Source organism: Peromyscus californicus, unplaced genomic scaffold (genome assembly GCF_007827085.1).
Source record: "Peromyscus californicus insignis strain IS unplaced genomic scaffold, ASM782708v3 Scaffold_9__1_contigs__length_137607984, whole genome shotgun sequence".
NCBI lineage: Eukaryota > Metazoa > Chordata > Mammalia > Rodentia > Cricetidae > Peromyscus > Peromyscus californicus.
The window spans coordinates 131,907,565-131,934,662 of NW_026294617.1; the positions used below are offsets into that span (position 1 = coordinate 131,907,565).

General features: G+C 42.3%; 1 protein-coding gene across 6 annotated transcripts in view; it reads left to right on the forward strand.

Annotated features, from left to right (window-relative positions):
- The window catches only part of Slc44a5 (solute carrier family 44 member 5), a 316,279-nt gene that overhangs the window by 260,386 nt on the left and 28,795 nt on the right, over positions 1–27,098 (forward strand). For all 6 annotated transcript variants that reach the window (XM_052730288.1, XM_052730286.1, XM_052730290.1 and 3 more), the window contains 7 exons: positions 3,055–3,139; positions 9,897–9,981; positions 16,309–16,434; positions 17,427–17,484; positions 20,534–20,657; positions 21,791–21,874; positions 26,586–26,698. In XM_052730288.1, the coding sequence (XP_052586248.1) occupies positions 3,055–3,139; positions 9,897–9,981; positions 16,309–16,434; positions 17,427–17,484; positions 20,534–20,657; positions 21,791–21,874; positions 26,586–26,698 (675 nt within the window). The remainder of the gene's footprint in view (positions 1–3,054; positions 3,140–9,896; positions 9,982–16,308; positions 16,435–17,426; positions 17,485–20,533; positions 20,658–21,790; positions 21,875–26,585; positions 26,699–27,098) is intronic.

Genomic DNA, 27,098 nt, shown 5'->3' on the forward strand with positions numbered 1-27,098 from the left:
TAGGATGGAATGGGGGGTGGATTGGGAGGGGGAGGCTGAAGGGGTGGGAGGAGGGAAGAGGGGGATCTTTGGTATGTAAAATGAATTAAAATTTTTTTCTTTAAAAAAAAGAAAAAAGAAAAGAAACTAAAACAAGCTTACTCCTAATTTATTCACATCAGGAGGCTTCATTATTTAATCTATTCAAACCTTTTCATTAAGGAATTCTTTTTTTAATATTTAATGTATCTATATTTTTTATTATGGAAATATTTTCTATTTATTTCATCTATTTTAGCTTTCTTGCCACTGTAGTCTGGTGGATAAAACCAAAGGCCTCATGAAGCAACAAACCTAACCTTAAGCTCTGGTTATATACACTTAAGAAATGTGGTTTTTTTTTTTTTTTTTTTTTTTGGTTTTTCGAGACAGGGTTTCTCTGTGTAGCTTTGCGCCTTTTCTGGAACTCGCTTTGGAGACCAGGCTGGCCTCGAACTCACAGAGATCCGCCTGGCTCTGCCTCCCGAGTGCTGGGATTAAAGGCGTGCGCCACCACCGCCCGGCAGAAATGTGTTATTTTGAGAAATAAACTCTAATACAGAACTTAGATTAAAAGAATGGCAACCTCTTAGAGTTACTGTGAGATGCATGAGTCACATGACTCTCCGACCCATCACAAGCAGATAATACAGAGAAGCTTCTATCATCACACGGCTCTTTCCGTGTTCAAATCTTAACCACTTTTCAGAGTCTCTCTCAAGTCCCACTTCTTCTCTGGGTCCTCCTCTCCCCATTCTCTTTGAGAACTCTGACGCGCATTCATCCCAGGGATGGCCTCTGACCCACAACAGAGTGGTCACTTAGGAAGTCTTTAATTAGCTGGTCGATGATGTAAAGGGGAAAAGAAACCATGGCAGCTGCTACTGATGGGGGACCCCACTTCCTCTCAGCCCATCAGCTTGTGCTTACAGTTATGGGCAAGTGTGTAATGGCTCCCCACAAGCACGAGCAGAAGAAGTTCTCGGATGACCACAGCTGCCTGCCACAGTGTCCTGCTTTTTCTTGTCTCCTTTATCATCCTTAACCTTTCCAGAATCCAGTCAATTGCCCCTGTGGAAGCTTCTAGAGCCGTCCCCATCTCCAAACAAAGCACATGCATCGAAGTCTGGTTTCAGATGTTGATTTTGGAGAAATTGAAGAGCTAGCATTACTGAATCCATGGTGGATTCTGAGCGCATACCAGATGTTCCATTTCCGTTATCTCCTTTTGTAGCCTCAATATTCTATGCATTTTATACCATCTGTGCTTTAGTAACTAATTAGAAAGTTGAGATTCAAAATAAGTCAATAATTTGATCTGGGTTATAGATAATAAGAAATAGATACCTAAATATGGTGGATACTCTCCAGGCCTCAGTCCTTACTGAGGAACTTTTGGCCATTGACAATTCCAAGAGAAGGGAGTATCATCCTCTTTGAGGGTGTGGCACTGGTTGCTCATATTCCTCTGAATGGCTCCACACCCATGTACATATGAGCAACACTAACTGGACTTTCTGGGTTATTAAAAAAGAAGACATAAAGTTAATATGGGGAGAGTTGGAGGGGCAGTTGGGTGGAGGTGGTCACATTGCATTGCATGTATGCATGAAATCATCAAGAGTAAAATTATATAAAAGGAGTCAGATGCCTAATTCTCAGTTAATGATTATTTAGGAAAACAGGATAAAACATTTTAGGATAAAGCTGAAAAAGACACAGTGAAGCATAGAGTTGGATAAAATTGGATCTCTTTATTAGGGTTCACCAGTATGTGACAAACCAAAGAACAGAGACAGTGTAATAAGGATCTCACTGAGCACTGAGCACTTGGATGTTGTTTACATACCGATTTACAGTTCTTTCTTTATTCTGGAAAATAAGGACAGGAAGACATGGTGGCGGAGAGCCGCTCAGATCTCACAAGACGGCATTCGAAGATGGAGCTGATTTGGTCTCTGTGACATTAGAGAGAAGTAGATGAGGGAAACTTCCTGAAACTTAGACACTGGAGAGGAAAGCTTGGGCTGATGAGAAAAACACTGAGAAAAAAATCCTCTTTCTTATTACAGTCCTCATCTGGAAAATTGATTTTTTTATCATCTCAAATCACATCAGTCACACACATAAGGGTGATTGAATTATAAGGCAAACTGTCACATCCAATAAGTGTGTGGCAGGAGATGGCCGATCAGTGTTATCAGAGGCAAATGATAGATTTTCAGCTGCAGCCTAGACTTTCAACAACTGTGTTTTTCAAACTTTGAGAAGGTAGAAAAATTCAGTTAGAATTAACAAGTATTAGCTAGTGTAGTGATGGACGCTACATTCTGATGGTCTGTCATCTACCTGTCAGGCCAAGTTTATAACCATGCAGAAACAAACAAAAAAGAGCTATGTGTTTGCATGAAGCAGAGCCCAGCATCTCCCCAGAAAACGCGGCTGAGTCCTCATCATACTGAGGTCAGGGACGCATGGTATTTGTATTAAGCTCCGAGATTACCGGACAAATGCCTGGCAGATCTTTCCTGCCGGCTGCCTCCGATGTGTCCTTGTTTGCCTTTTGAATGTCCTATGAAATCAGAGAACTAGTCGGTTCACTCTGCTGAATTTTTAAGTGTTTTTCACTTCTGTATACCCCCAAAGCATTACATCATTCTGCCTGGAGTCAATCTATCAGCTCTGGCATGAAGTCATTTGTGCCTGAGCTTTAGAAAAGGCGTCTTCTTTTCCAAGAGAGCTTTTGTCTGTGCCCTCTCCTCCTCATTTTAATAACTGTCATTTTCTAAGTGCATTACCTCATGTTTTGGCTGCAACCCAGATGAATCTGGAGAGAAGAAAAACGTGCTTTCAGACCAATTCATCCATATTTTATTTTACTTTTCATTAAGAAATTACTCTTTGAAGAAAATCAATAATGTTCTGTGACTGAGGGGGAAGAGGTGAGCGTTGCCGTGGCAATTCGAATCTCTCAAATCAGACTGCCTTCATCCAGATGTTGCTGATGGAGACTTTGTCCTTTTTTTTCTCCCGCAGCTTGGACACATGGTGACCCCAGGAGAGTGGCCTATCCTACAGACAGCCAGGGACACTTTTGTGGCCAGAAGGGAACCCCCAATGAGTGAGTTTGGCCACTGTGCTTTGTGTGGCTTTAACCTAAATGCATTAGCATCAGTCCCATGGGATCCCTGGGGAAGGTTGACACTCATGAAGGAAGCTTCTACTGTCTCCTTTCTTACAGACAGCCAGAAATGGTTTGGAGATTTCATTCTCCAAATCTCCACTCTTATCAGGGAAAATAAAATTCTAAACCAAGGATGGGACCAGGGACTTGCTAGCAGCCATATTTAGAACATGCCCTTTGGAAAGGGATATTGTATGTTTGTATTGAGCAGTTGCTGAAATGCCTGCACCATGCACTATTTGGCCATTTTTGCCATAATGTTTACTAACAATCATTCTGCCTTTTGCAGTGTCCCCAGATCTTCAGTGGTCTTTGGGAATAACTCATCAGTGAACAGTGCACTGATAGCTTTTAAAAAAAGTGTCCATTATCAATCAAAACATAAGCGTTTCTGTTTGAAAGCAAGTTTTCTATTATTTACCTAAAATCAAGCAAACAGACAAAAGCCACATCTCACATTTTTAGAAAACCTTTAACCCTTTCTCATGGTCCACTTCTTTCTTGTTTCTTCACTAATGGGCTTGATGCTATAGATCTTCTCACCCTTTGCAACCAGTTGAGTTTCTGTGATTGCTGGTTTGGGGTAGTTATGGAAAAACAAAAGGCCAGTTAACAACAGGGTCTCCACCGACAAGTCCAGACGCCTGTCATGTCTCTGCAGGGCCACCCAGAACCAGAATGTTATGCTGGGAGATACACAGATTTAAAGACAGACACTCAATAAAGAGCTGAAGAATTCATGGGATAGAATAATGGTAGATAACAGAGAAAACAGAAATCTGGAGGAGTAAGAGGGAAACCCTTAACCATACCAAGATAGATTTGGAGAAAGTTTCCCTTATAAAAGACCTCTGAGTAACAGACACCTGGACTAAATTAATCCAGACTGTAGTTGTATTTTAACCTTGGGAACCTAAAGCAAACAAACAAAAAACAAAACAAAAAACCCTGAGACTTTTACACTGTGGGGGGCAAAGAAAGCACCAGGGGGTGAGAGCAGAAAACACAGAAATCTGTAACTCCTCAGTTACTTTGAAACACGCTGTTTTTAAAGGGGTTTCTGTAAGAAGTCTTCCAGGCCTAAGCCTGTGACCCACTTACATCAGACAAGAGGCTGCACCCCAAATTTCAGTATATAAAGACTGTCCAGAGATGACTCTTGCCTGCCAGATTATTCATTCAAATAAAGTGTCTGATAAATATAAATTTGAAACGGAACATATCTCAACAAGATGTGAGTGACAGTTGTGGTCCATCCATTTAACAAAATCTAACAGACCCATTGGAGAAAGTGCTCACGATTGCAATAGCCAGTTTCTTCATATTTCCTTTTAGTTGCATCTGTGTTATGATGCTAATAATAGTGTTATATCACAGCAATTGTAACCCTGACTAAGACAGATCCCCTGGAATTGATGTTTATGCTTATAGATTTAATGATAAATGAAAATACTTACAGAAAATCAAACTTTACTCAATATTAAAATTTTTAGGTAAGAGGCTGGGGAGGTAGCACAGTGGATAAGAACACTGGCTGCTCTTCCAGAGGACCCAGGTTCAATTCCTAGCACCCAAGTGGAGGCTCACAATCACCTTTGACTCCAGTTTCAGGGGTTCCAATGCCCTCTTCTGGCCACCACAGGCACTGCAAGCGTGTGATGTACAACTATTGTGCAGGCAAGACATCCATATACACACAATAAAAATAAAGGTTTTCTTTCTTTTTTAACTTAAGGGGCTAGAAAGACATTCAGCAGTTAAGAGTGTTTACTGGTCTTGCAGAGAGATCCCAGGAATGGTCTCTAGTCCCAGGGGATTAGAGCCCTCTTCTGGCCTCCACGGGCAACAGGCAATGCACACAGCGCACATAAACACATGCAAGCAAAACATAAGATAAAATAAATAAATCTGAAAACTTAAATATTTATAGGTGTAATTGGATAAAAATATATCTAAGGAAAACGTTAGGCTAAATTCATCACAATAATCACATTATTCTAAAGTATAGAATGGTAATAAAACTAGGTACAAATAAATCCAACTGTAAATCCATTTTCCTCAGGGTTGGTGATAGACTGTAGGGCCTGCACATGGAGATGGTGCTCTACCTGAGCCATACATCTGGCCCCTCTTTGCTTAATTATTTATCTGTTTTGGAACAGAGTCTCACTAAGTTGCTTACGGTGGCCTTGAGCTCACTCCAGAACCAAGGCACTAAACTTGCCATCTCCCTCCCTGTGCTCTGGCCTAGCTGAGGTGACAGGCCTGTGCCACTGGATTTGGAACACAACCAGATTTTCAATGTGATAGAGACAGCCATTCAAGTCAGTACCCAGAAAATACATTATTAAGGGAATGGAATTGAATTAAATGAAATGCTGTTCACGGACGTAAAACTATATGTATATCATAATTCATACCTAAAAGAATACAGGGGCAGTGAAGGTTTTATATACATATAAGATAAAAATCATAAAGTAACACAGCCAGGGGCATATTTATAAGACTGTGGGATAGGAGCTCAGACCAGGATCCAAAAAGAGAAGTGAAGAGCTGTGTGGTTCTCTGACAGGATCTCCCTGGGATTTTACTTGGTTTCTCTGGATATTTCTTCAGTAAGACTTTAAAAATGTCATCCAAACAAGAAATAATGAATGGCCAGCAGTTTAGGTGGGTTTCAAAGGATCCCAGATTTTGGGAAATGACAGAAAAGTCAAAACTGATAGGAGGTTTCGAGCCATGTTCCATGACCAAAAGTTTAAATTGAACCATGTTGGTCAAAGAGGGCTCCCTACCAACCACAGCACTACGGAAGACTCGAAACGCGTCCATGCCCTTTCAGGCTCTGATTCTGATCTCTCTGATGAAGAAAGAAAGTAAAGCAGAAAAAGAAAAGAGAAGTGAAGTGAAAAATGCTGATTAAGGAGAAAACGAAAGAAATCAAGAAAATTGATCAAAAGGAGCCTATAAATAAAAATAAAGACTTAGATAATTCTGAAAACTTTAGAAAATGAAAAACTGTAAATCTCAGAAGATGGGTTCAGAAATAAGTGCCAAGAAGGATAGTGAAGAATTTCTGCAAAATACAAAACAGGAAAAGGACATCCTTGACCATACTGCAGACTCTTTGCCCAAAGGAGAACTAAGGACCAAAGATCCAGTACCTCTGAGACGGTGAAATCTCCAACAATCACTTGTTCTGAGGCAAGAAAAGAAGAACAGCCCGTGGTCGTCAGCACCGGCTCTTCTGTGCTACACTACCTTGCTGCAATCTCTTTAAGAAGGAAACAATAATTGCTTTGTGGTATGATGAGAACAGTCAAGTGTTTACTTTAAAATATAAAGCTATGAAATAAATACTGTAAAATCCTTTAAAATGCCGGGCGGTGGTGGCGCACGCCTTTAATCCCAGCACTCGGGAGGCAGAGGCAGGCGGATCTCTGTGAGTTCGAGGCCAGCCTGGTCTCCAAAGCGAGTTCCAGGAAAGGCGCAAAGCTACACAGAGAAACCCTGTCTCGGGGGAAAAAAAAATCCTTTAAAATATAAAGCTGAAAGAAACAATAAAAAACAAATAAAACTATGGGCTAAACAACAACTTCTAAATATAAATGCAAACCCAAAAACACAACAGAAATTTTGAAGAATTCTGTCATTGAAAGTAAGCCACCAAAAGGGGCAGCCATTGTGGCTCATCCCTGTAACCCCAGCACTCGGGAGGCAGAGGTAGGTGGATCTCTGTGAGTTCAAGGCCAGCCTGGGCTACAGAGTGAGTTCCAGAATAACCAGACCAGAGAAACCTTGTCTTAAAAGGGGAAAAAAGGAGACCACCAAAATCATTGTAAACAAAATTAAAGGTAAGTGGCCGTCCAAACAACCACACTCAGCAAATATTCATGACAATGGAACAATGGCTTTATGATCTGAACACAGAAATCACAAGTGAACGGATGTTTTCCATCCAGGGAACTGCAAGGTGGCTGAGCTGGTAAGGATGCTTACTGTGCAAGCCCGATGACCCGGCTCTGAGCCCAGAACCCCGTGTAAAGGGGAAAGGAGAAAACCAGCTCCAGGAAGTTGTTCTCTGGCTCCCACGAGCATGAATATGTACGCGCACACACGTGCACACACACATGCAAAAGTCGATCTCCACTGAAAACGAGACAAAAGTAACAAGCAAGAAATAGCATACAGCGATGTCCAGTGGCAACAGGAAACTCATTGTCACAGTTCTAAAGAGAAATGCAAATTTAAAAATTGTTTTGCCCATGAGATTGTCAAATAAACCAAAACTGTTAAAATGTCCAGTGTTTGGTGGAGTGAGAAATAAGCACCCTGCTGTCTGCTGCCGGCAGTGTGCTATGGTGGTACTTGCGAGGTTTTATCAAACACTCAGACATTTACTCTTTCGTGACTCGACAGTTTTCTGCCTAGAGACTAACTGAATGAAAAATTGAACACATCTTTTAAAACTATATGAGCTGTGTTAGCTTTGAGAAAATACATAACAAGTCAAAAGAGGAAAACTTTGCTCTGCCTCATGGTTTCAAAAGTTTCAGTTCATGCTTTCGTGGTCCTAAACTTGCTTTTCTTGGTGGCTGCACGGTACACTAAGGTGGAAGCCTGCAGCAGTGAGGTGTGATCATCTCACGAAAGCCGAAAAGCAAAGAAACAAAAGCCAGCCAGGGCCCCATCTGCCTGTCAGGGGCTCCACCTGCCTGTCAGGGGCCCCATCTGCCTGTCAGGGCCCCATCTGCCTGTCAGGGTCCCATCTGCCTGTCAGGGGCCCCATCTGCCTGTCAGGGCCCCACCTCCCCATTAGGGTTCCCATCTCCCCATTAGGGTTCCCACCTCCCCATTAGGGTTCCCACCTCCCCATTAGGGTTCTCACCTCCCCATTAGGGGCCCCACCTCCCCATTAGAGGCCCCACCTCCCCCTTAGGGGCCCCACCTCTCCCTTAGAGGCCCCACCTCCCCATTAGGGGCTCACCCTCGATGATCTTACTTCCTCCCAGGAGGACCCACCCCTGAAAGGTTCAAAAACTTCCCAAGAGTGTCACCGGCAGGGCAGAGCCTTTGAGGCATGGCCTATGAAAGAACTTTCAGAGAGATTCATACTGTTTCTTGTCACAGCCCAAACAGAAGCCGTGAAACTGAACGACAGCATGTAGTGAGTACGGTGCAGCCGTCAGGACAGAACGCAGTCTACCGGTCTGTCCAAAGAGATGGATTGCATGGGCTATGACATAATTAAATAGTGAAATACCGCTCACCTTTAACTGTTACTGTGTAGAGGTGTGTTTTTGACGTGGAAGTGTGCCTGATATGGTATCCATTCAGGAAGTCAGGCTGGGCCAGAGAGATGGCTTAGTGGGTAAAGGCACTTGAGGCCATGCCTGGCCCCGGAGTCCAATCCCTGGAACCTGTACGGTGGAAGGAGAGAACTCAGTGGCCCCTGCAGTCGTCCTCAGCCTTCCACAGGAGGGCTGGGGAAATGACTTAGTAACTTAGTAACATGCCTGCTGCCTGAGCACGTGGACCTGAGCTCAGTCCCTTCAACCCACGTTTAAAAGGCCGGGTGGGGTGGCCCATGCTTGTGTTCTCAGTGCTGGGCCATCACAGGCAGGCAGATCGCTCGGGGTCACCTGCCAGCCAGCCTAGCCTACTTGGTGAGCTCCGGGTCAGTTAGGAACCCTGTCTTAAAATAAAATGTGGATAACGCCCGAGGAATGACATCTGTGGTTGACCTGTGGCCTGTGTGTGTGTGTGTGTGTGTGTGTGTGTGTGTGTGTGTGTGTGCGCGCGCGCGCGTACTAAATGAATGTGCGTGCTTCTGTGCCAGAACGCAGTGGGTGCATCTCAGGCCGAGTAAATAGTTTGGGTAAAGCCATGCCAGGGCCACAGCGTAACCACTGGAGTGATTGTTTTTGGGTTGTGATGACCTTGCAGCTGTCCTTGGGTTCTCATACGTAGAAGGGATTCCTCATAACTGGGCGTAGAGCCTGTCTTTGGAGAGGGCATCGTTGTACCTGGGATGGAGAAGAATCCGGCCTTTTGTGATTCGCCTGCGCCCAACTAAAACGACTGTGGGAGAAACACCGGTTTCCCGAAATACCAAACCGGATGAAACCCCAGCTCCAGAGGGCACACATGCTTTGCCTCAGTATATAACTTTCAATGCCTTTCAGCACAGGAAGTTACTCCTGACCTGTGGCTTGAAGACCTGTTCTTCAGTATTTCCTCTAAAAGGTGGAAATTTGGTTGATTGTACCGCCACCTTCTGGCCACTACAAGAACTTCGGCTCATGAAGATTGCTGGGCTTTCAACGCGGATGCGACAGAAGACTGAGTCAGCACACACACACACACACACACACACACACACACACACACACACACACACACACACCTTCCATTAAACATGTGTGTCAACATCATTCCCAATGACAGTGTGATCTTCTGCCTTGTGATAAACCCTTTCTTGCTGGTGGACAATTTATTTCAATTTTTAATAATCACAAAACAATGCTGTGATTGTTAGGCAATGGAAAGGCAGTTTGAGAATATGCTGCACCCATTTACAGAAGGTAAATCTGGTATTTAAAGGCAAGGCATTAAAAGCGTCTGTGGTTTGATGTGCTGTAGAGCACTCCCACTGTCACTGATAAAAACTGTTTATGTTTTCTTTTGTTAACAGGAACAAGACCATTTTGTTTTACTTTAACCTATTCAGGTGTACCGGTTCTTCCATGATGCCGAGGCTACAGTGCCCTACTACCCAGGTAAGGTGAAGGCTGCCTTCATGGTGGCGTTAGCAGTTGCCAACATTCATGGTGAATTCAGAAACTCTGTGTTGAGTCTGTCTGTGTGGTAGGAACATGGAAGCCTGATGTCATGTTCATTTACATTTAAACAAAGCTACAGCAGAGATGAATGATTTCAGAGTTACCAGGGGACCTTGGAGATGGTAACCATTTGCTCTTATAAGTAACCACAGCCCATAAGTCCTTGTCTGGGGTTCCAATCATTTCTGTGTCTTTGGATTCATTTATTGAGGAGTTGTGAATGTTTGGAAGAGCCACGTTGTCTTGCTTTTTCATGATTTCTAAACTGTGATTTGTGCATCTGTTAAGATGTGTGTCTCTTCCTAGTTGTTTGGGGTTGTCTATGTAAGCAGCCTTCTCAGGAAGGCTGGATCTGTAGAGAGGAGAAGCAAACCCCAGGTAGAGAACTCTAGTTAAATCAAGTGAAATCTTCTACTATACCACCAATACACATAGAGAGGGAAATTGCTTAAAATAATGGAGAAAAGATATGAAGTTAAAATCAACTGAGATAATAATGAATGAAATAAAGGAAAGTGATGAGAAAGGACAAAAGGGGGAATCAAAGCTAAATGTAAGAAGAAGAGAAAGAGCATGTGATGGGGAGAGAATGGGGCAAGAAATAATGCATGATTAGAAATTAGAGAAAACATGTAAATAAAATTAGAAAAAAGTAAGAAGAGGAAGAAACACAAATATTTTAATGACATAAAAACATTACTAAAAATATAAAAGAAAGAAGTATAAAAATAAAAGGTCTTGGGACTTGAGGCTCCTCTCCCAGGTGATGATGGGATCTGTGGGTGGAGGGAGGTTGTAGCTGGAGTTTCCGGCCATTTCTGTCATGCAGGCTGGAACTGTTCATTGGCTGAGCTCCTAGCCAGTTACTTGCTTTGCTGGCTTTAGATGCTTCCTTTCACTGCATATCAGGAGGGACCACCAGCTTCCCTGAGCTCTGTAGCCTGTGACACTATTGGAAGATTTATTAAGGGAGGTTTATTTTGGGGGGTAACTTAGAGCTAGTAAAGGGGTTGGTTACAGGATCTGGGAGAGGTGAGGTGCAGTACAGCTGGGTTTTCTGGAGAACTCCGCTCAGTCTACCATCCAGCGTCCAGGATCATCAAGAACCAAGAGAGCTGGCACATCCAGATCTCGGTCTTAAAGGGCTCCCATCTCGAACCCGCCTCAGGGGCCGGTCATAGGTAGGCGTGACAGTTACTGGAAGCCTTACTGAGGGTAGTACTTCCAGGTCAAAGCTAGAACAGTTACCCACTACATGACAGTCTAGAAGATACTCCCACATCCCCCTCTAAGCAGAAAGCTCTGTAAGGTTAAATAAATAAATAAGCCCAGACAAGGCAAGGTGAAATAGCCTCCTCTAAGCACTGCCGTCGGCCGTCTGCCTTCTTCGAAGGATGCAGGCAGGCTCCTTCTCCGAGTTGAGTGCTCTTCTTCCAGATGGCACTCTGGATCAACCACCAATATGCAAATCTTTCTATAATTGCTGTCTTTCTAGTGAGATTATGTGTGTGCAAATGTGCACGTGTGCCCTGTGTTCTCTGTGGAGACCAGAGGCTGACTTGGAGTGTCCTCTATTTCTCTCAACCTTATTTTCTGAGACAGGGTTTCTCACTGAACCCAAAGCTCACTGATTCAGCTAGGCTGGCTAGCCAGAGACCCCAGTGATCTAGTGTCTGTCCCCAAGCTCTGAAACCACAGGCCTGATGCTACACCTAGCTTTTCACATGGGTGCTAAGGATCCAAACTCACGTCCTCAGGGTTGTATGAAGGCAGTTTACTGACTGAAAAGCCCAAAACCTCTCACTTAAAATGGAGCTGCACCATCCACCCCTCACTCTTGAATCTCTTTTCTAGCCTTCAGTAACAATCAAATGGTTCACTGTCTTTCTCCCTGTGCTAAAAGCCAAACACCTTGTGGGTAAGGCTTCTCATCTGTTTTGTTTACCACTGTGTTCACACTACCTTCAAACCCCAGAGTAGATGATTAATAAGTATCTATAGAATGAAGGAACTGGTAAATCAATGAATGACTATCTTCCTACTCTTTCCACTATACCATACAAACCAATGTTCCTGTAATAAAACAAAAATGACGTGTTTATTATTTTCATAAATGATTTCCTAGATTATGTGGGAACATACATAGCAAATGAAGTATTTTAATCTTCAGGGCAACCCACTCTCCCTGGCCTCTAATTCTTATTTATAATAGTGTTTAAACCTCTGGAATTGATGACGTAACGACAGGGATGAAGCATGATGCTGAAAGAGCCCTGTGAGATCACAGGGGTCACAGCCCAGTGGGGTACGTCGTGACTGCAGTATTGCGTCCTGCATCTATGAGCCCCGCAACAGTGTATTTATAGATCTGAGCTGTGTTCTATGCGCTATGTTCTTGTCAACTGGCAGCATGGTCCAGACATGTGTCACAGGCACTTGAAGAACAGACCAGGATCAATTAGGACACCCAGCCTCCGTGTGACCTTCTTCTGTGGCTAATTATGCGTTGATTGCTTCTAATCAGCATCCCATTTGAAGTGAACAAATTGGTCTGACGGAAGGAAAGAAGAAAGAGCAGTTGCTGTGGTGTTTTTTTTAACAGCTGATTTGTGTTTGGAATGAAGTTTGATGTGATTCTCTTTGACAAACTACTTTTTTCCATTTTAATTGCTTTCTTTTGTGGGTTGCATATGCACCAGTTTGTATGTGTAGTATACATGTGCATGTATTTGTAAGTGTAGGATTGCCAGGGTCCCAGAAGCAGTACCTCACATTATATAAAGCTCAATAAAGTATTAACTCTTTGAGTTCTCACTTTTTAAATATGCCAAAATGTAGCCATCTACTTGAGTCTTTCACCATCTTAGGAGCAAAGAATCAAAGATAACATGTCTCTGAGGTATCTCCTAATATGAGCATGATTTAGTCCACTTGGCTCCAATCAGAGTGAGCTTTTCCCATTTACACTGACAATAACTGACCTTCTTATAAAACACATGGACATGTAGAATGTTGTCAGTGTCTCTATATACAGCTCTTTAGCTATGAGACCTCCAGTGCTCCTTCTAGAAGTGTGTGTGTGTGTGTGAGAGAGAGAGAGAGACAGGGACAGAGACAGAGACAGAGACAGAGACAGAGAGAAGAGGCACAGAGGCAGGCAGTGCACATGTGTGTAAGTATGGTGATGAGGGGCTTAAGGAGGGTGAGTGTGGAGTTGGCTTTTTTTCCACTGTCAAACTTCTCAGAGACATTGGACTCCTGCTGCTATCACACAGCATTACTGTGAGACTCAAGGCATGTGTTTAGTTCCGCTCCTGCTTAGTTCTGTGGTCAACACCAAGTGCCCCTGTAGATAGCAAAAGCGTGGCAAAGGTAGGAAAGCTGCCTACTTAGCAACTGTGCTTTTGCCTAACTGTCTATAGGGTCCACCAGTAAGAAAAATCACCAGCACTCTGACCAGCTATTGCTTCTGCATTATCTGTAGTCTGCTGCAAACAGAGGCTTCTCCAAACAGCACTGAGACCTGTGCTAATCTATGGACATAAAAATACAAATATCAGAAAGCAGTTTTACAACACACTCCTTCAGAAAAACAGCAGTAGTAGCTTCCCCCAGGGCCTATCTATTTCCTGTCCATGCACTTTTGACCAGGTTTATGTTGCCAGGTATAAATTCCCTCCTGTAGAGCAGCCTCAAATCCAACCAGGGAGCATCTGGTGACCGACAGAATAGCCATGGCACTAACGTACCAGTAGGCATATCTTGCTGGCAAGTTGGCATTGTAGTTCCCGGGGTTCACAGATGAGTAAGACCATTCAGGCAATATGAAAGCTGTAACTGGTGCTGAGAATAAGTTATTGTTGACTGCTCAGCCCTAAGCACGGCATCTATGTCGCCTACTCCAAGAGTCAGGGGATGTATGGAGACTGCTGTGAAACACACTCTTCTGGACACAGCACAGCGATCACCTCCATGAGTTCACAGCAGCCACGTGCAGGATGGGGCCCATGAGTATCCCAGCACAGTGCGGGAGAGGCTCCCGGGGCCTCTCTCCTCCCCGAAGCACCGTCAGCAGTTGATGCCTGGGTGACGAGGAGGAGCTGGCTTCATCATCAGTGTAGTCGCTGATGAGCTGCTGCTAGTGGTCCAAAACATGGAAAATAAAATAACTCCCTGCTCATAGTCATGCAAACACCCCAACTAAACGTAGTGCGTCCCAGGAATGCAAAAAAAGTAAGAAGAGGGTTTTCAGCAGGAGTGGGAAGAAGATGAAAGAGAGAGGTAACAGAGTATGAAAATTCATATATGCATGTGTGAAATTGTCAAAACATTGAAGAAAAATAAATATTAAAGGATTGATGGGAGATGATGGAACAGGCTGTGTCTGGGGGATTTCCACAGGAGGAGCAGAACTGATGGAGAGATGCGCAGAAGTTGATGCAGCTTTCCCAGTTCGATGTGACTTTTGTTTCCTTTTAAAATCATAAGCAGGGGCTGGAGAGATGGCTCAGTGGTTAAGAGCATTGAGTATCTTCCAGAGGCAAGTTGGCATTGTAGTTCCCGGAGTTCACAGATTGCTGGCTTCAATTCCCAACAACCACATGGTGGCTCACAACTGTCTGTAACTCCAGTTACTGCGGATCCATCATCCTCACACAGATGTACATGCAGGCAAAACACCAATGCACATAAAATAAAAATAAATTAATTAAAAAAAATAAAAAATTAAAAAATCATAAGCAAAAAGCAAAAACACCAGACTGCACCTCCGTGTTTCTACCATCCTTTATGAAATTGCACATTGGATTGCTATCACTTTGTCATGGCTCCATGGATGACCACAGTAGCTTGGTTTGTCACAGATATGCCCTCAGTCTATTATTGCAAAATAATTGCATAGGTGACCTCTCCTGCCCATGTCTAGATAGTGTTGTGGAAAGACTTAACTGGTAATTAATTGCGGCAGATATATGTATTTTGCTTATTTCTCATGGTGACAAAGTCTAATTATGTTTTCACAATTAAGGAGAACTCATGGGCACATTGACAAATATTTCCCATGCACATTAACAAATGTCAGAAAATTTCAAGTCATTTTATTCATATAGAAAACAAATCAAGATTCTAACCTAGAATATATAGAGACTGCAGAATTAATCTTGAATTATACTCCTACCTCTTAAGCCAGACAATTTAAGAAAATGTCTTATTAAAATTCATGACAGAGATAGAGAGATAGTTTATAGCACTTGCTGTTCTTGCAGAGGACCTGGGTTCAGTTCCTCAGCATCCCTGTCAGATGACTCACAACCTCCTATAACTCCAGCCCCAGGGAATCCAGTGGACTCTCCTGGCCTCTTCAGGCACCTGCATACACATTGCACATGTTGACTTGGACCCACATGAGCACACATATACACAAATAATAACAATAGAAACCTTTAAAAAGGGCTTTTAAAAATCATAATTGTTCTATGATCGAAGCCCCAAATCTGCACATAGAACTATCCCTCACAAGCACACAGTGAATGGATATAAAATTAGTTCAATCTAAATGATGAGAGTGGTTATAATGTTACCTTATAGTTCCACAAAGTATGACTGTTTGGGAATCTGAGTGACCAGCACGTGGAAAGTTCAGTTTCTCACAACTACTTGTGGATCCACACTTATCTCAAAAATAAAGTTAAAATCAATCCATCTAGAGTTTTTAAACTTTACATGTCACAGGTTAGAATCTACATATAAGAAAGAACATGCTGGTTTTGTCTTATGAGTTTGGGTCACCTCGTTCAACATTATCCTTTCCCTAGAGAGGTTGGTATCAGATGATGAGAAGGGATGGAGGTGGGAAGAGGGACACATGGGACAGGAAATGGGAAAATAATAGGGGAATGCAAGGGGAACAGAGGCAACTGTATGGAGGAGGTGGGAAAGGAGAACCACAGAAACGCTTGGTTTGAAAATGTTACCATGGTCTCTAACACGCTAGATGCCAATTTCAAAATCAAAGCATAAAATATCATTACTGTTCAAAATCTTGTTTTAACACAAGACCAAAGAAGCAAGAAGTACACATTGGTAACATTCTATGCCAAATTTAATTTTATACAATAAAACTAGAAACATGATTGAAGTCACTTAGATGAAAAATTGTGCTTTATTCTTCACCCAGGTGGGTAATTCAGAAGCCCATCCAACCTTGTAGGCATTTCCTTGGTATATTCCCATTCATTCCCATCACTGTGCTTCTCTGTTCCACAGATCTGCGTCTCCAGGTGCCCAGAGAAATTTCTAACCTACTTCGAAATGCAATTTTTTAATGAAAGAGACAAAAGCCACTGGGAATACTACCGCCAGTTCTGCAAGGCCATGGCCAGGCCTGCAACGGTGTGTGTACTCAAGCTCACGCCCGGAAGGAACTTACTGCTGTTCTGATCTTAAGTGCAACATTCTAGTTTGCTACTGGAAAAATATCCAGATCTAGAAAAATGAATATTAATGGTGCCATTCCCATAAAACACAAGCTCACATGAACACTCAAAAACACTGTGTTCGTGGTGTATCACTGTGTAGACACTCATTAAAACACAGAATTTTCATGATGTAAACAAAGAAACACACCATTCATGAGGCATTCCTGTGTACACTTGCTGGGTAGGAAAGACTATTAAGTGTGCTTAGGTAGCTCCAACTGAGAGATTTTCTCTACCTGGACGGGGCTATTGTGGATAAGAGACAGAATTTTATGTCGTCTAGAATCATCATTATAAAACCATACTGCGAGGTGGCTTAGTTGACGAAGGTGTATGCCACCTGACCTGAATTCAATCCCCACATTGACACCAACATGATGGAAGGAAAAAACCAATCTAGCAATAGGACCTCCACATGTGTGCCTTAGCGTGCATGGCACATACATACACACACACACACACACACACACACACACACATACACACACTAAATAAAACAGTCCAACAAAATATTCAAGCCCACCTTTTCCAAGATTTGACATACACAGGAGATTTCTAAAGCTTTATTGTATTAAATACTATTAATTGGTTGTTAATTATAGAAAATGCTGTTTTTCCAGAAAAATTTTGAAGGGTAAGAGATTCAGAGTATGACTAAGATATCTTCACAGGTGTGCCTTGCTTTTGTAATATCTTGGTTTTTTAAATCTTTGTTGATTCATTCAGAGCATTTAGAGGCATTTTCCAACAATAATTTGTATGTAATAATCTTACAATTATTGGCAGTAGAGAGACGATTTGGGAAAATGAGATGTGGAGTTAAGATGTCGAGCTCAGAATTCTGATATTGAGAGTGAAACTGATCGTTGCTGGCTTTGAAGTGTTAACATGCCCCTTTCCTTTCAGACTTTCTCAGATCTGTCCCGTGGTGACTGCCCCCCAGCAGTTTATCCAAGTAGACCTAGTAAGTGGTAATTCTTTTACCTTTGAAACATAGAATCTACCAAAATGTGATTTAATTACGTTTCCTCAGTTGATAAGGTCTCAATTGATTGAGGCTGAGAAAGGTCCAGTGCCACCCTGAGAGTCTGGTATTAATTAGGAGCAGTGTCTCTGGTCACACCTGTCCTCACTCCAACTGGAGCATTTCCACTAGAGCTCTGTGAGGTTTGCTACATAAACATGTTGGGAAGTGATATGATTTATTTTAGGAAGCCCACCAATGTGATCCTATGTATCCCTACAAGCATACACAAACAGTCATGCACACCCACTCCTGAATTAAGCCAAAAATGTTCAGAAATTGCCCAAGAAGCAATTTCTAAGTTCTATATCTTGTCTTCATAATGTGACATTTGAAATTCTTCTGTTTTCTTTGATGAATATATATTTTATTTCTTTACTGTTTGAGTATAAACTCATAGGCTGTTTAGAAAAACTGAAATAATCACTCACTCTTCTTTCTGAAGGATGTAATTCTAATTACAGAGAAAAAGCTTCATATGAAGATTGCTAACACAGAGTTCATTTGGAGCAATCAATACAGAACTCAGAGATCATAGATGGTGGGGCTGGGAACAAAGGAAAGTTTGCAATGTCCACAAGCACGAGAACACTGCAGTAATACAGTGTGTTTGTGAGAGGAGATGTCATAGAACTAATAATATAGAGCGAAGCACATATGGTCAATACTCAGCAAAATGCAAACTGCTGTGGGCAGCATCGTGTCAAGCATATTGAAATTAAAATGAATCCCAGAAATTATTTAAGGACAAAGATCAGAAAGAAATATACCAAAACTATTGAGTTGTTTGCTAGATGGTGTGGAAAGGGAGAGAAAATGGGGCATTTTCTCTTACTCCTGTTTTCTGCTACTCAGTTCTTCCACAATGAGAGTCTAGTTCTTCTAAAGCAGAAGAAAGGTAACAGGCACCAGTCTAAGTAGGAAGTCAATGTTGAATTGGTTGCCACAAAATCCATGTGTTGAGTGTCCCAATCACCTTTCCCTGGTCCATTAAAGACCCCGAGGCAGAGATAATGGATTTTCTAATACGTGAGAAATGGCAATCACCAGGAAGCCCTAGGTGCTGGCTGTATGTGGCCAAGAACAGCATGGAAGTTGTTATGGGAAAAGGAAAAGTAGCTGTTCTCACAATTAGATTTTGATTAAAATCACATGTTTTAAAATATACACTGGGGATATAAAAATAAATAATCCATAATCTCTCCTAGTCTAAAGAAATAATGAAAGAGACATTAAGATCAGCATTACAACCAGCTTGCGTTCTTCTTAACAGAGGATCGAGTATACCACTAAGTGGTACAATGTACAACTAATAACATCTAGTCCTTAAATTGTTTCTAAAAGGAGACCAAGTAAGATTATGTGAGAGGAAGAAGCAAACAGAATTCTGTTGCCTGTGTTGCTGTGGCATTCAAAAAGAGAGAGATGTAGAAGATGGGAAGGAAACTGATCAGCAAAGTCACGTGGCTCACTGTGGGTGGCTAGACCGTGTATCATTCTGTAACTTGTCTTCATATTCTCTGTACTTTCCAAATAAATACTGAGCATATTAATTAATGGGCACTAACAGATTGGAAGTGATTACCAGAAGTAATATGTAAACTAGGGCCAGGAGAACTTCTGGGTGAAAACTTACACTTAGGATGTGTATAGGCACAAAAAAGACTAGAAAAAATAGGAGAGAAGAAATATACCGAGCCCTACTGTGTGCCAAGCACCCACCGGGGGAAGAGTAGGATGAGGCCATCTGGGGAGAGGTGGAAGCCAGGAGCTGACTGGACGGAGAGTGAGCAGAAAGGGGTTGGAGAGGCTACCACCTCCGGTCTGCCCGAGAAAGGCAGAGCAGGAGAAAGATGGGGACATTGGGAAAGAAATCAGCCACAGTCATTAGACTTTGAAAGCTGGAGATGGGTAGCGTGGGCAAGACAAGGAGAGCTGGAAAGTTTCATAAGGAAGCTTGTTCCCTGTTTCAATTGCTTCAATATTTTAGGTCCAAGCTCTACATATAAATTAGTGAAACTACTTACAAGAAAGAATATGGAAATTATCTATCCACTTCTGATTTCTCTCGCCTCTTCATTTAAATTAGGGCTCTAATATTTTAGAATATGTTTGGTGCCTCGCACTGCAACACACGTTGAAGTAGTGTATTAATAGAGGCTAGGACTCCATTTAATCAAAACAAGATCACGGAAGACTGAACAACAATTTAACTCTTCTCAGAAATTACATCAGTCAAACAGTGTGGCCCTCCATTGATAGTTTCTATCCTTCAAAGACATGTAGGTAACGTTGCTGGCAAGGAGGCAAGTTACTAAGAGTTCATCACCAGAAGTCCTGTCTTCACAGGAGCTGGAAGCTTGAGCTGGTTCTTACTCTTGCAGGAATAATTATTAAACTCTAGTTTCCAAGGTTTTACTGAGAAGTACTTACAAATATTTTCAGAACAGGCTCTCATCTATCCCAGGCAGATCTGAGACAGCCAAGAGTGACCATGAACTTCTGATCCTCCTGCCTGCACTTCCCAAGTACTGGGATCACAGGAGCCCACCACATTATCCAGTGTCAGGACTGAATCCAGGGCTTCGCACAGGCACTTACTCACTAAGCTACACCGCTGCCCCATCCTGAATCCGTTAAGTGACAGCCCTACACTCCTCCCACCATACAAGCAGCTTTTCCATCAAAGCATGTTCAGCATATGTGGTATGAGCCAATGCCACTTCACCTACACATCTTATCTGTGTGGTTGGATGAATCTTTCATGTGTAAAAAAATCAACCGGTTGGGATGGGACTTCATAGTGTGATGGTGTTCCCATTTCAGTCTCACAGACACCAGAAAGTCCTGAAGATGTCAATAAAGGGTGATTAGCTATCTGCCCTGAGCACATTTTATGCCCAGCAAGAACCTGGCTGTAGATAACAGAAGGTTTTAAAGGACAGACTAGTCCAAAGGAGTTTGCTGTGGTTTTTGTTCTCTTTCACAGCCCTGCGGAGATGTCTGCCTTACTTCTCCCCCATCAAGGGAAACTTAACCATAGGAAATGGGATGCAATTTGAAGATGGAAGTGAGAGGAGCAGAAATGTCATGGAACTCGCAGAGGCTGCGAAGTATGTTTACGTTTCTGTGTTGTTTTGATGCATCCTGTTAGTATATAGAATATTAAAGTACCACTCGGGGTTACAGGAAATCACTTACATAACATAATGAAGTACACATGTCACTCTAGATTAGAAAGAATAGCATCTTTCCGGGTGGTTACGCCTTCCCTTGTCAGCAAGCACGAAGATTTGGTGTGAAGAGAGGTGCTGCTGCCAGATCAGTCTCCATATCAATTGGAGCACAGCCAGTTGCCTGCCGTTTGCTTGGCTGTATGTGGCACACAGTAGTCTAAATTGTTGAGAAATACATTTCCTTGGATGTGTGCATGTTCACATGTGCGTAGGCATAGCCTTTTCCCTTTCATAGCTCACTTGCAGAGTGAAAAAACAAAATGAAAGGAATCCTGAAAATTGATTTCTCTTTCTTAAAAGACATTGACAGTTCGGGTGGTACAGTACCCCTCCTTCATATGTGGAATTTAATAGCAATGTGAATGAACCTCGGAAACAGGAAGCTATGTGGAAACCTATAAAATAACGACACACGTACGACTCCATGGACACAAAACACAGAGCAAAAATCCGTTGTCCTGTGATGCACACACATACATGGTAGTAGGATGGTTACTTTAGAAGAGGGACATGCTGTGATGGGGCCCTAGGGAAAATGTGACAGTGCCATTCTGTGTGTTCACCTTGACCACGCATCGTGTTGGACACAGTGATCTGTGCATACTTTGACCTGTTTTCCGTGATACTGTCTGGCTACCACATGACAGAGATGCAGGAAGAGGGATTAAGAAGACATGCACGGTCAGATCTAGAGACTTTGTAAATTAGATCCTGTCATTGGAATTTGCTCTTACAGGGGAGCTTCTGCAATACTGGGGCATGTGGTGTGTGCTGCATAAGGATCTGCCCCTGTTTCTCATGGCCAGCTCCTCTGTATACGGCACCACAGATACACTTGCAGTCTTCCTGAAATGACATTTGATAGGTGTTTGTGGCTAGTGAAGAGTCACTAGAGCAGACGCTGTCTAAAAGCATGCCTGGAATAGAATCATGCAAAGTCTTTTTAATTACAAGGACATTTTTTTCTAATGTTAACTAGAAATAATTAATTTTTCCTTCATTGAACTCAGTGGCATCACTAAATTCCTCGATGCCAGGACATTTGGGATGAAGGTATTTGAAGACTACGTGACTTCATGGAAATGGATTCTCATGTGAGTGAGATTGTGCATGTCTTCTCTAGATGTTTTCTCATGACCTTTGTAGACCCTTCCACTTCTGCTCTTATCAAGGGTGAAAAGTGGACTCAGACCTCAGGGTCATTTTCTTTCTTTTTTTTTTTTTAATTTGTATTTTTATTTTGCAATACAATTCAGTTCTACATATCAGCCATGGATTCCCTTGTTCTCCCCCCTCCCGTCCCCCTCACCTTCCCCCCAGCCCAACCCCTATTCCCACCTCCTCCAGGGCAAAGCCTCCCCCTCGGACTGAGATCAACCTGGTAGACTCAGTCCAGGTAGGTCCAGTCCCCTCCTTCCAAGCCGAGCCAAGCGATTCTGCATAGGCCCCAGGTTTCAAACAGCCAACTCATGCAATGAGCACAGGACCTGGTCCCACTGCCTGGATGTCTCCCAAACAGATCAAGCCAATAAACTGTCTCACCCATTCAGAGGGCCTGATCCAGTTGGTGACCCCTCCCAGCTGGGATCTCCCGCTCCCCCAAGCTCTCTTTACCTCGACCCTCGCCCTTCATTACCCCCACTCATGTCCAGGCTGTTCATGTAGATCTCATTCCATTTCTCTGTCATTGGGTGATCCCCGTGTCTTTCTTGGGGTCCTGTTTTCCAGGAAGCCTCCCTGGTGATGTGAGTAGCAGTCCAGTCATCCTTGTTCCACATCTAGTATCCTCCTATGAGTGAGCACATACCATGTTTGGCTAGAGTTCTCCTGCCTGGCCCACAGTCAGGACAAACCTCTGTCACCCGCCAGTCCCACAGCCGCTCAGACCCAACCAAGTAAACACAGAGACTTATATTGCTTACAAACTGTATGGCCATGGCAGGCTTCTTGCTAACTGTTCTTATAGCTTAAATTAATCCATTTCTATAAATCTATACCTTGCCATGTGACTCATGGCTTACCAGCACCTTCACATGCTGTTTGTCATCGTGGCAGCTGTCAGTGTCTCCCTCCGCCTTCCTGTTCTCTCAATTCTCCTCTCTGTTAGTCATACCTATACTTCCTGCCTGGCCACTGGCCAATCAGTGTTTTATTTATTGACCAATCAGAGCAACACATTTGACATACAGACCATCCCACAGCACATGAGGGCAAGGACAGGGCAAATATATTTGAAAACATTCCCATAAGAACATAAGTTTCAAGCTTATATGTTAATTCATTAGTAGAACTGGTACTTGTACCAAGTCCCTGCCACAGTGTCTGGGGTCCTGTATTCTGCTCTTCATATGTCACAGAGGTGGGCATGGTTTGATTTCCCTGGCTTTTTCCTCCTTTGTCCCTCCCTAGACCCCAAAGGATCATTTGTAATTGCTACAGTGTTCTTTTCACACATGGTAATTATTACCATGAAAGGCTATTCTAGTTCTCAGAAACTTAAAATACTTACAAAGGTAGAGATTTGAATTTTCAGATGTAAGATTGGTATTTTGGAAAGCTGAAGAATGGGATCACTCTTCTGACATAGGCGACTGCGTGTGACATGTAAGCCTGTCCTTTGTAAGACATGTCTCTACCTTTGCACCACTTTCCAGAGTTTAGCAGCTTCTGTGTTTCCCTAGTGATCAGAGAATAAAATCAGTGCTTTCTTAGTGACTGCAAGGTGCTTTGTAATCACATCAGCACAGCTTCTCAAGCTCACCCCTGTCCCTTTCTTGATTAGCCTTACATGTTTTATTTTAAAGACAGGTTCTTAGTGGGTAGAGAGATGGCTCAGTGAGCAAGAGCACTTGCTGCTCCTGCAGAAACCTACAGCTCAGTTCACACTGTGCACCTAACAATGGCCTGTACCCCCACTTCAAGGGATCCAAGGCTCTCTTTTGGCCCTTCATGGTTACCTGCACACACACACACACACACACACACACACACACACACACACACACACACATAAAAGTAAGTATTTTTCTGTAGTCTAGACTGACTTAGATCTCACTCTGTAACCATGGAGGAAATTCTTGAACTCCATTCTCTAGTTTCAGCCTTCCAAGTGCTGGGATTATAAGCATGAGAGGCATCTGATTATATAGTGTTAATTATTTACCTATATTTATGATTATATACTATATAATCATAGATATATATCTAGATTATATAAATATAGATTTAAATAATTATCTAAATATAATAATTATATATAAATAATCTGCTACCCTTGCTTATCAAATCCTGTGTTTCTGCACATTTTATGACTTTTCCTACTCCCCATATCCTTCTCAGAGTCCAGGGTAACTCCACTTCACTTTTTTTAAGTACTAGAGAGCTATCCTGGGGCTTCATATGTGCTAGGCAGGCACCCTTCCACAGAGCTCCATCTCCAATGCCTGCACTTCATCCTTTAAAATCAGTTTAATGACACTTTACAAAACTTTTATTATTTTCCCTAGATAAATTACTTCACTCCTCCATTTTCTTCATATGTAGGTAGAGTTTCTGTGTCTTGGCAACCACTTCCAAATAACCACTCAGAGATTTATTAGTCATTATGAATACTTGACCATAGCTTAGACTTGTCTCCAGCCAGCTCTTACAACTTAAATTAACCCATTTCTATTAATCTATGTGCTGCCTAAGGCTCGTTTATCTCATCTATGAACTTTCCATGTTGCTTCTTCTGCATCTGGCTCGAGACTCTTCAGACTCCTCCCTTCTTCCCAGCATTCTCTTTGCCCTGAAAATCCTGCCTAGCTATTGGTCAATCAGCTTTTTATTAACAATGAGAGCAACACTTTTTCACAATGTACATAAGGATTATTCCACAGCACTCATATCCATTGTTTATACGTACACACCTCTATATATACATAGATACTTATCTTCTACATAACATCTTTCATTCTATATCTTATTTACCTGGTTCTTTCCTCTGATAGACTGACAGCTCTTCTTTTTTCCTTTTTGTTTTTTGAGACTATGTCTCTTGTAGCCAAGGTTGGCCTTGAACTTTCTAAGTAACTGAAAAAGTTGGCTTTGAACTCCTGATCTTCCTACTTCTACCTCTCACATGCTGGGATTAGTGGTGTAGACTACTATACCCAGCTAAACTATCAACCCTTTCTCTCCCTAGCTCACAGTATAGTTCTTAAAACGTAGTAGATACACAGAAATGTGAGTTCAGAGGCAGTTATAAAAGTAAGAGTGGGAGAAGCAGATACCATGTCTTTAAGCACAGAGAATTTGTTAAATTTAACACTGTATTTTCAGTGACATACTAAAAAGTAATTTTCATAATGTTAGAGCTAGTTCCTTTTGTGAGGTTTTACTGATTCAGTGTTCTGCCTGCAATAACTCCATAGTCAAGATTGCAACCTGCACTTGACAATAGTTAACTGGGATTTCCTATTCACAAACAAATGCCACTAGGTGATTTCTTTAATTCCTCTTCCCTTGGTTTTTGCCCTCTATTGCTTGGACACACCTTACCCAACACACATTAAACCTGTGTGCACACTGTATCCCTCACATCCCTGGACCCTAAGCACCTCCCTTTATTTCCAGCCTTTCTGCTCCAAAATCTTTCATAAATACTGTTTTAAGTATTCCCTTTGGGTCATGCAATACAGTAACCCTTCAGCCATATTTAAATGTTAACCATTAAAGTTTCTACAATTTCAAGAGGGAAAGGCTTTGGAAATTCCTTCATGACCTGAGAAGGAACCTCAACACCACACTGTCATCTATCCAGTGACAAATATTATGAAGGATCTCTTAAAAGATGACTTTTGAGACTCTATCTTCCTCAAATACATCAGACTCTGCCAGATGCTGATTGGCAGTTTGCAAATTTCATCAAGGATGTCAGCAGTTAATAGGAGAGTAGGTCAACTTTCCAGTATTAGTGAGTTCTCTTTGAGGAGATTGTGCCAGTGGACTCCGTTCTGACCTTCACCTGAATGGGAACGGAGTGGACACACTCCTCTAGTACCTCAGTCTAGTACTCCTCAGTACCTCCTGAGACAAGCTAAAGCAGCTGAAGATATTCCTGCTTTCTGTGCATGACAAACCGTGTAGCCAGGAGACTAACCTTGCCTGCAGGTCATGTACCCAGATCCCTTGGAACCACAAATAGATGTCAGACGGTATCAGGCATCTCATACCACTCAAGATTATTTATATGTGACAATGACTACAAAGTCATGAGTTCAGGAACTCTGTGACCAGTTGTTTTTCTCATTTTTCCACCTCAAGTCTATTCTGTTACTTCCAAACAACTGTGTTCTGGGACGTCTCCCTTAGTCACAGTTTCATCACGAACCATATATATATATAAACTTACCTTTATATATATATATATAAACTTACACACACACACACACACACACACACACACACACACACACATATATATATAAAACTTACCACTAACTAGAAGGGTGTGAAGGAAAAAGAGTGCAATTTGCAAAGTGTGGCTGACAGGTCAAAGCTGTGAGCTGGGGGTCTGGTTTCTGGAGATATGCAGAATGTTTCGTTTCAGGTGTAAAGTGCTCACTGGCTCTCCACTCTCCTCTTTCACGTGAAATTCTCAATGAAACCATTGTTTATACTTCTTAGAATCATATGTGTTACTCCAGCCAGGTAAAGTAGGATATTCTAGAGTGATTTCAAATGGAAAAGGCTCTTGACTTGATGTTGGTGTTACGTAGCACTTAGCACACCTGACTGTGTGTGTTGTGGGTTTTCCTCCAGTGGCCTGACCATTGCCATGGTGCTGAGTTGGATTTTTTTGATACTCCTGAGGTTTATAGCTGGATTCCTCTTCTGGGTCTTCACGTTTGGTGTGCTTGGAATTTTAGGATATGGTAAGTAACACAACTCTTAAAATTGCTAAATATCAGAACAATTTTTCCTTGCCATTAGCAATTATTGGAAAGCATTTACTTGCCTTAGGTTTAATTAGTTTGAATCATTAACTGTAACATGAATCTTAAACAGTCTTATCAATAAAAACAAACCTGGAGTCAGGTATTGATGTGAATTCTGAAAGATCAGAGAGACAGAACAACCACATCCAACCTCACCTTGCCTATTCCTCAGCTGATCTTGTTTCCTCAAACTGGAAGCCTCTGAGTCCTCATCTGAATGGATCTCAGCTAAACTGCTGCTAGAAGTCTCAAAGCTCAAAAAGCCTCTAGTTCCTGGTTTTCACACCTTATATACCTTTCTGCTTCCTACCATCACTTCCTGGGATTAAAGGTGTGT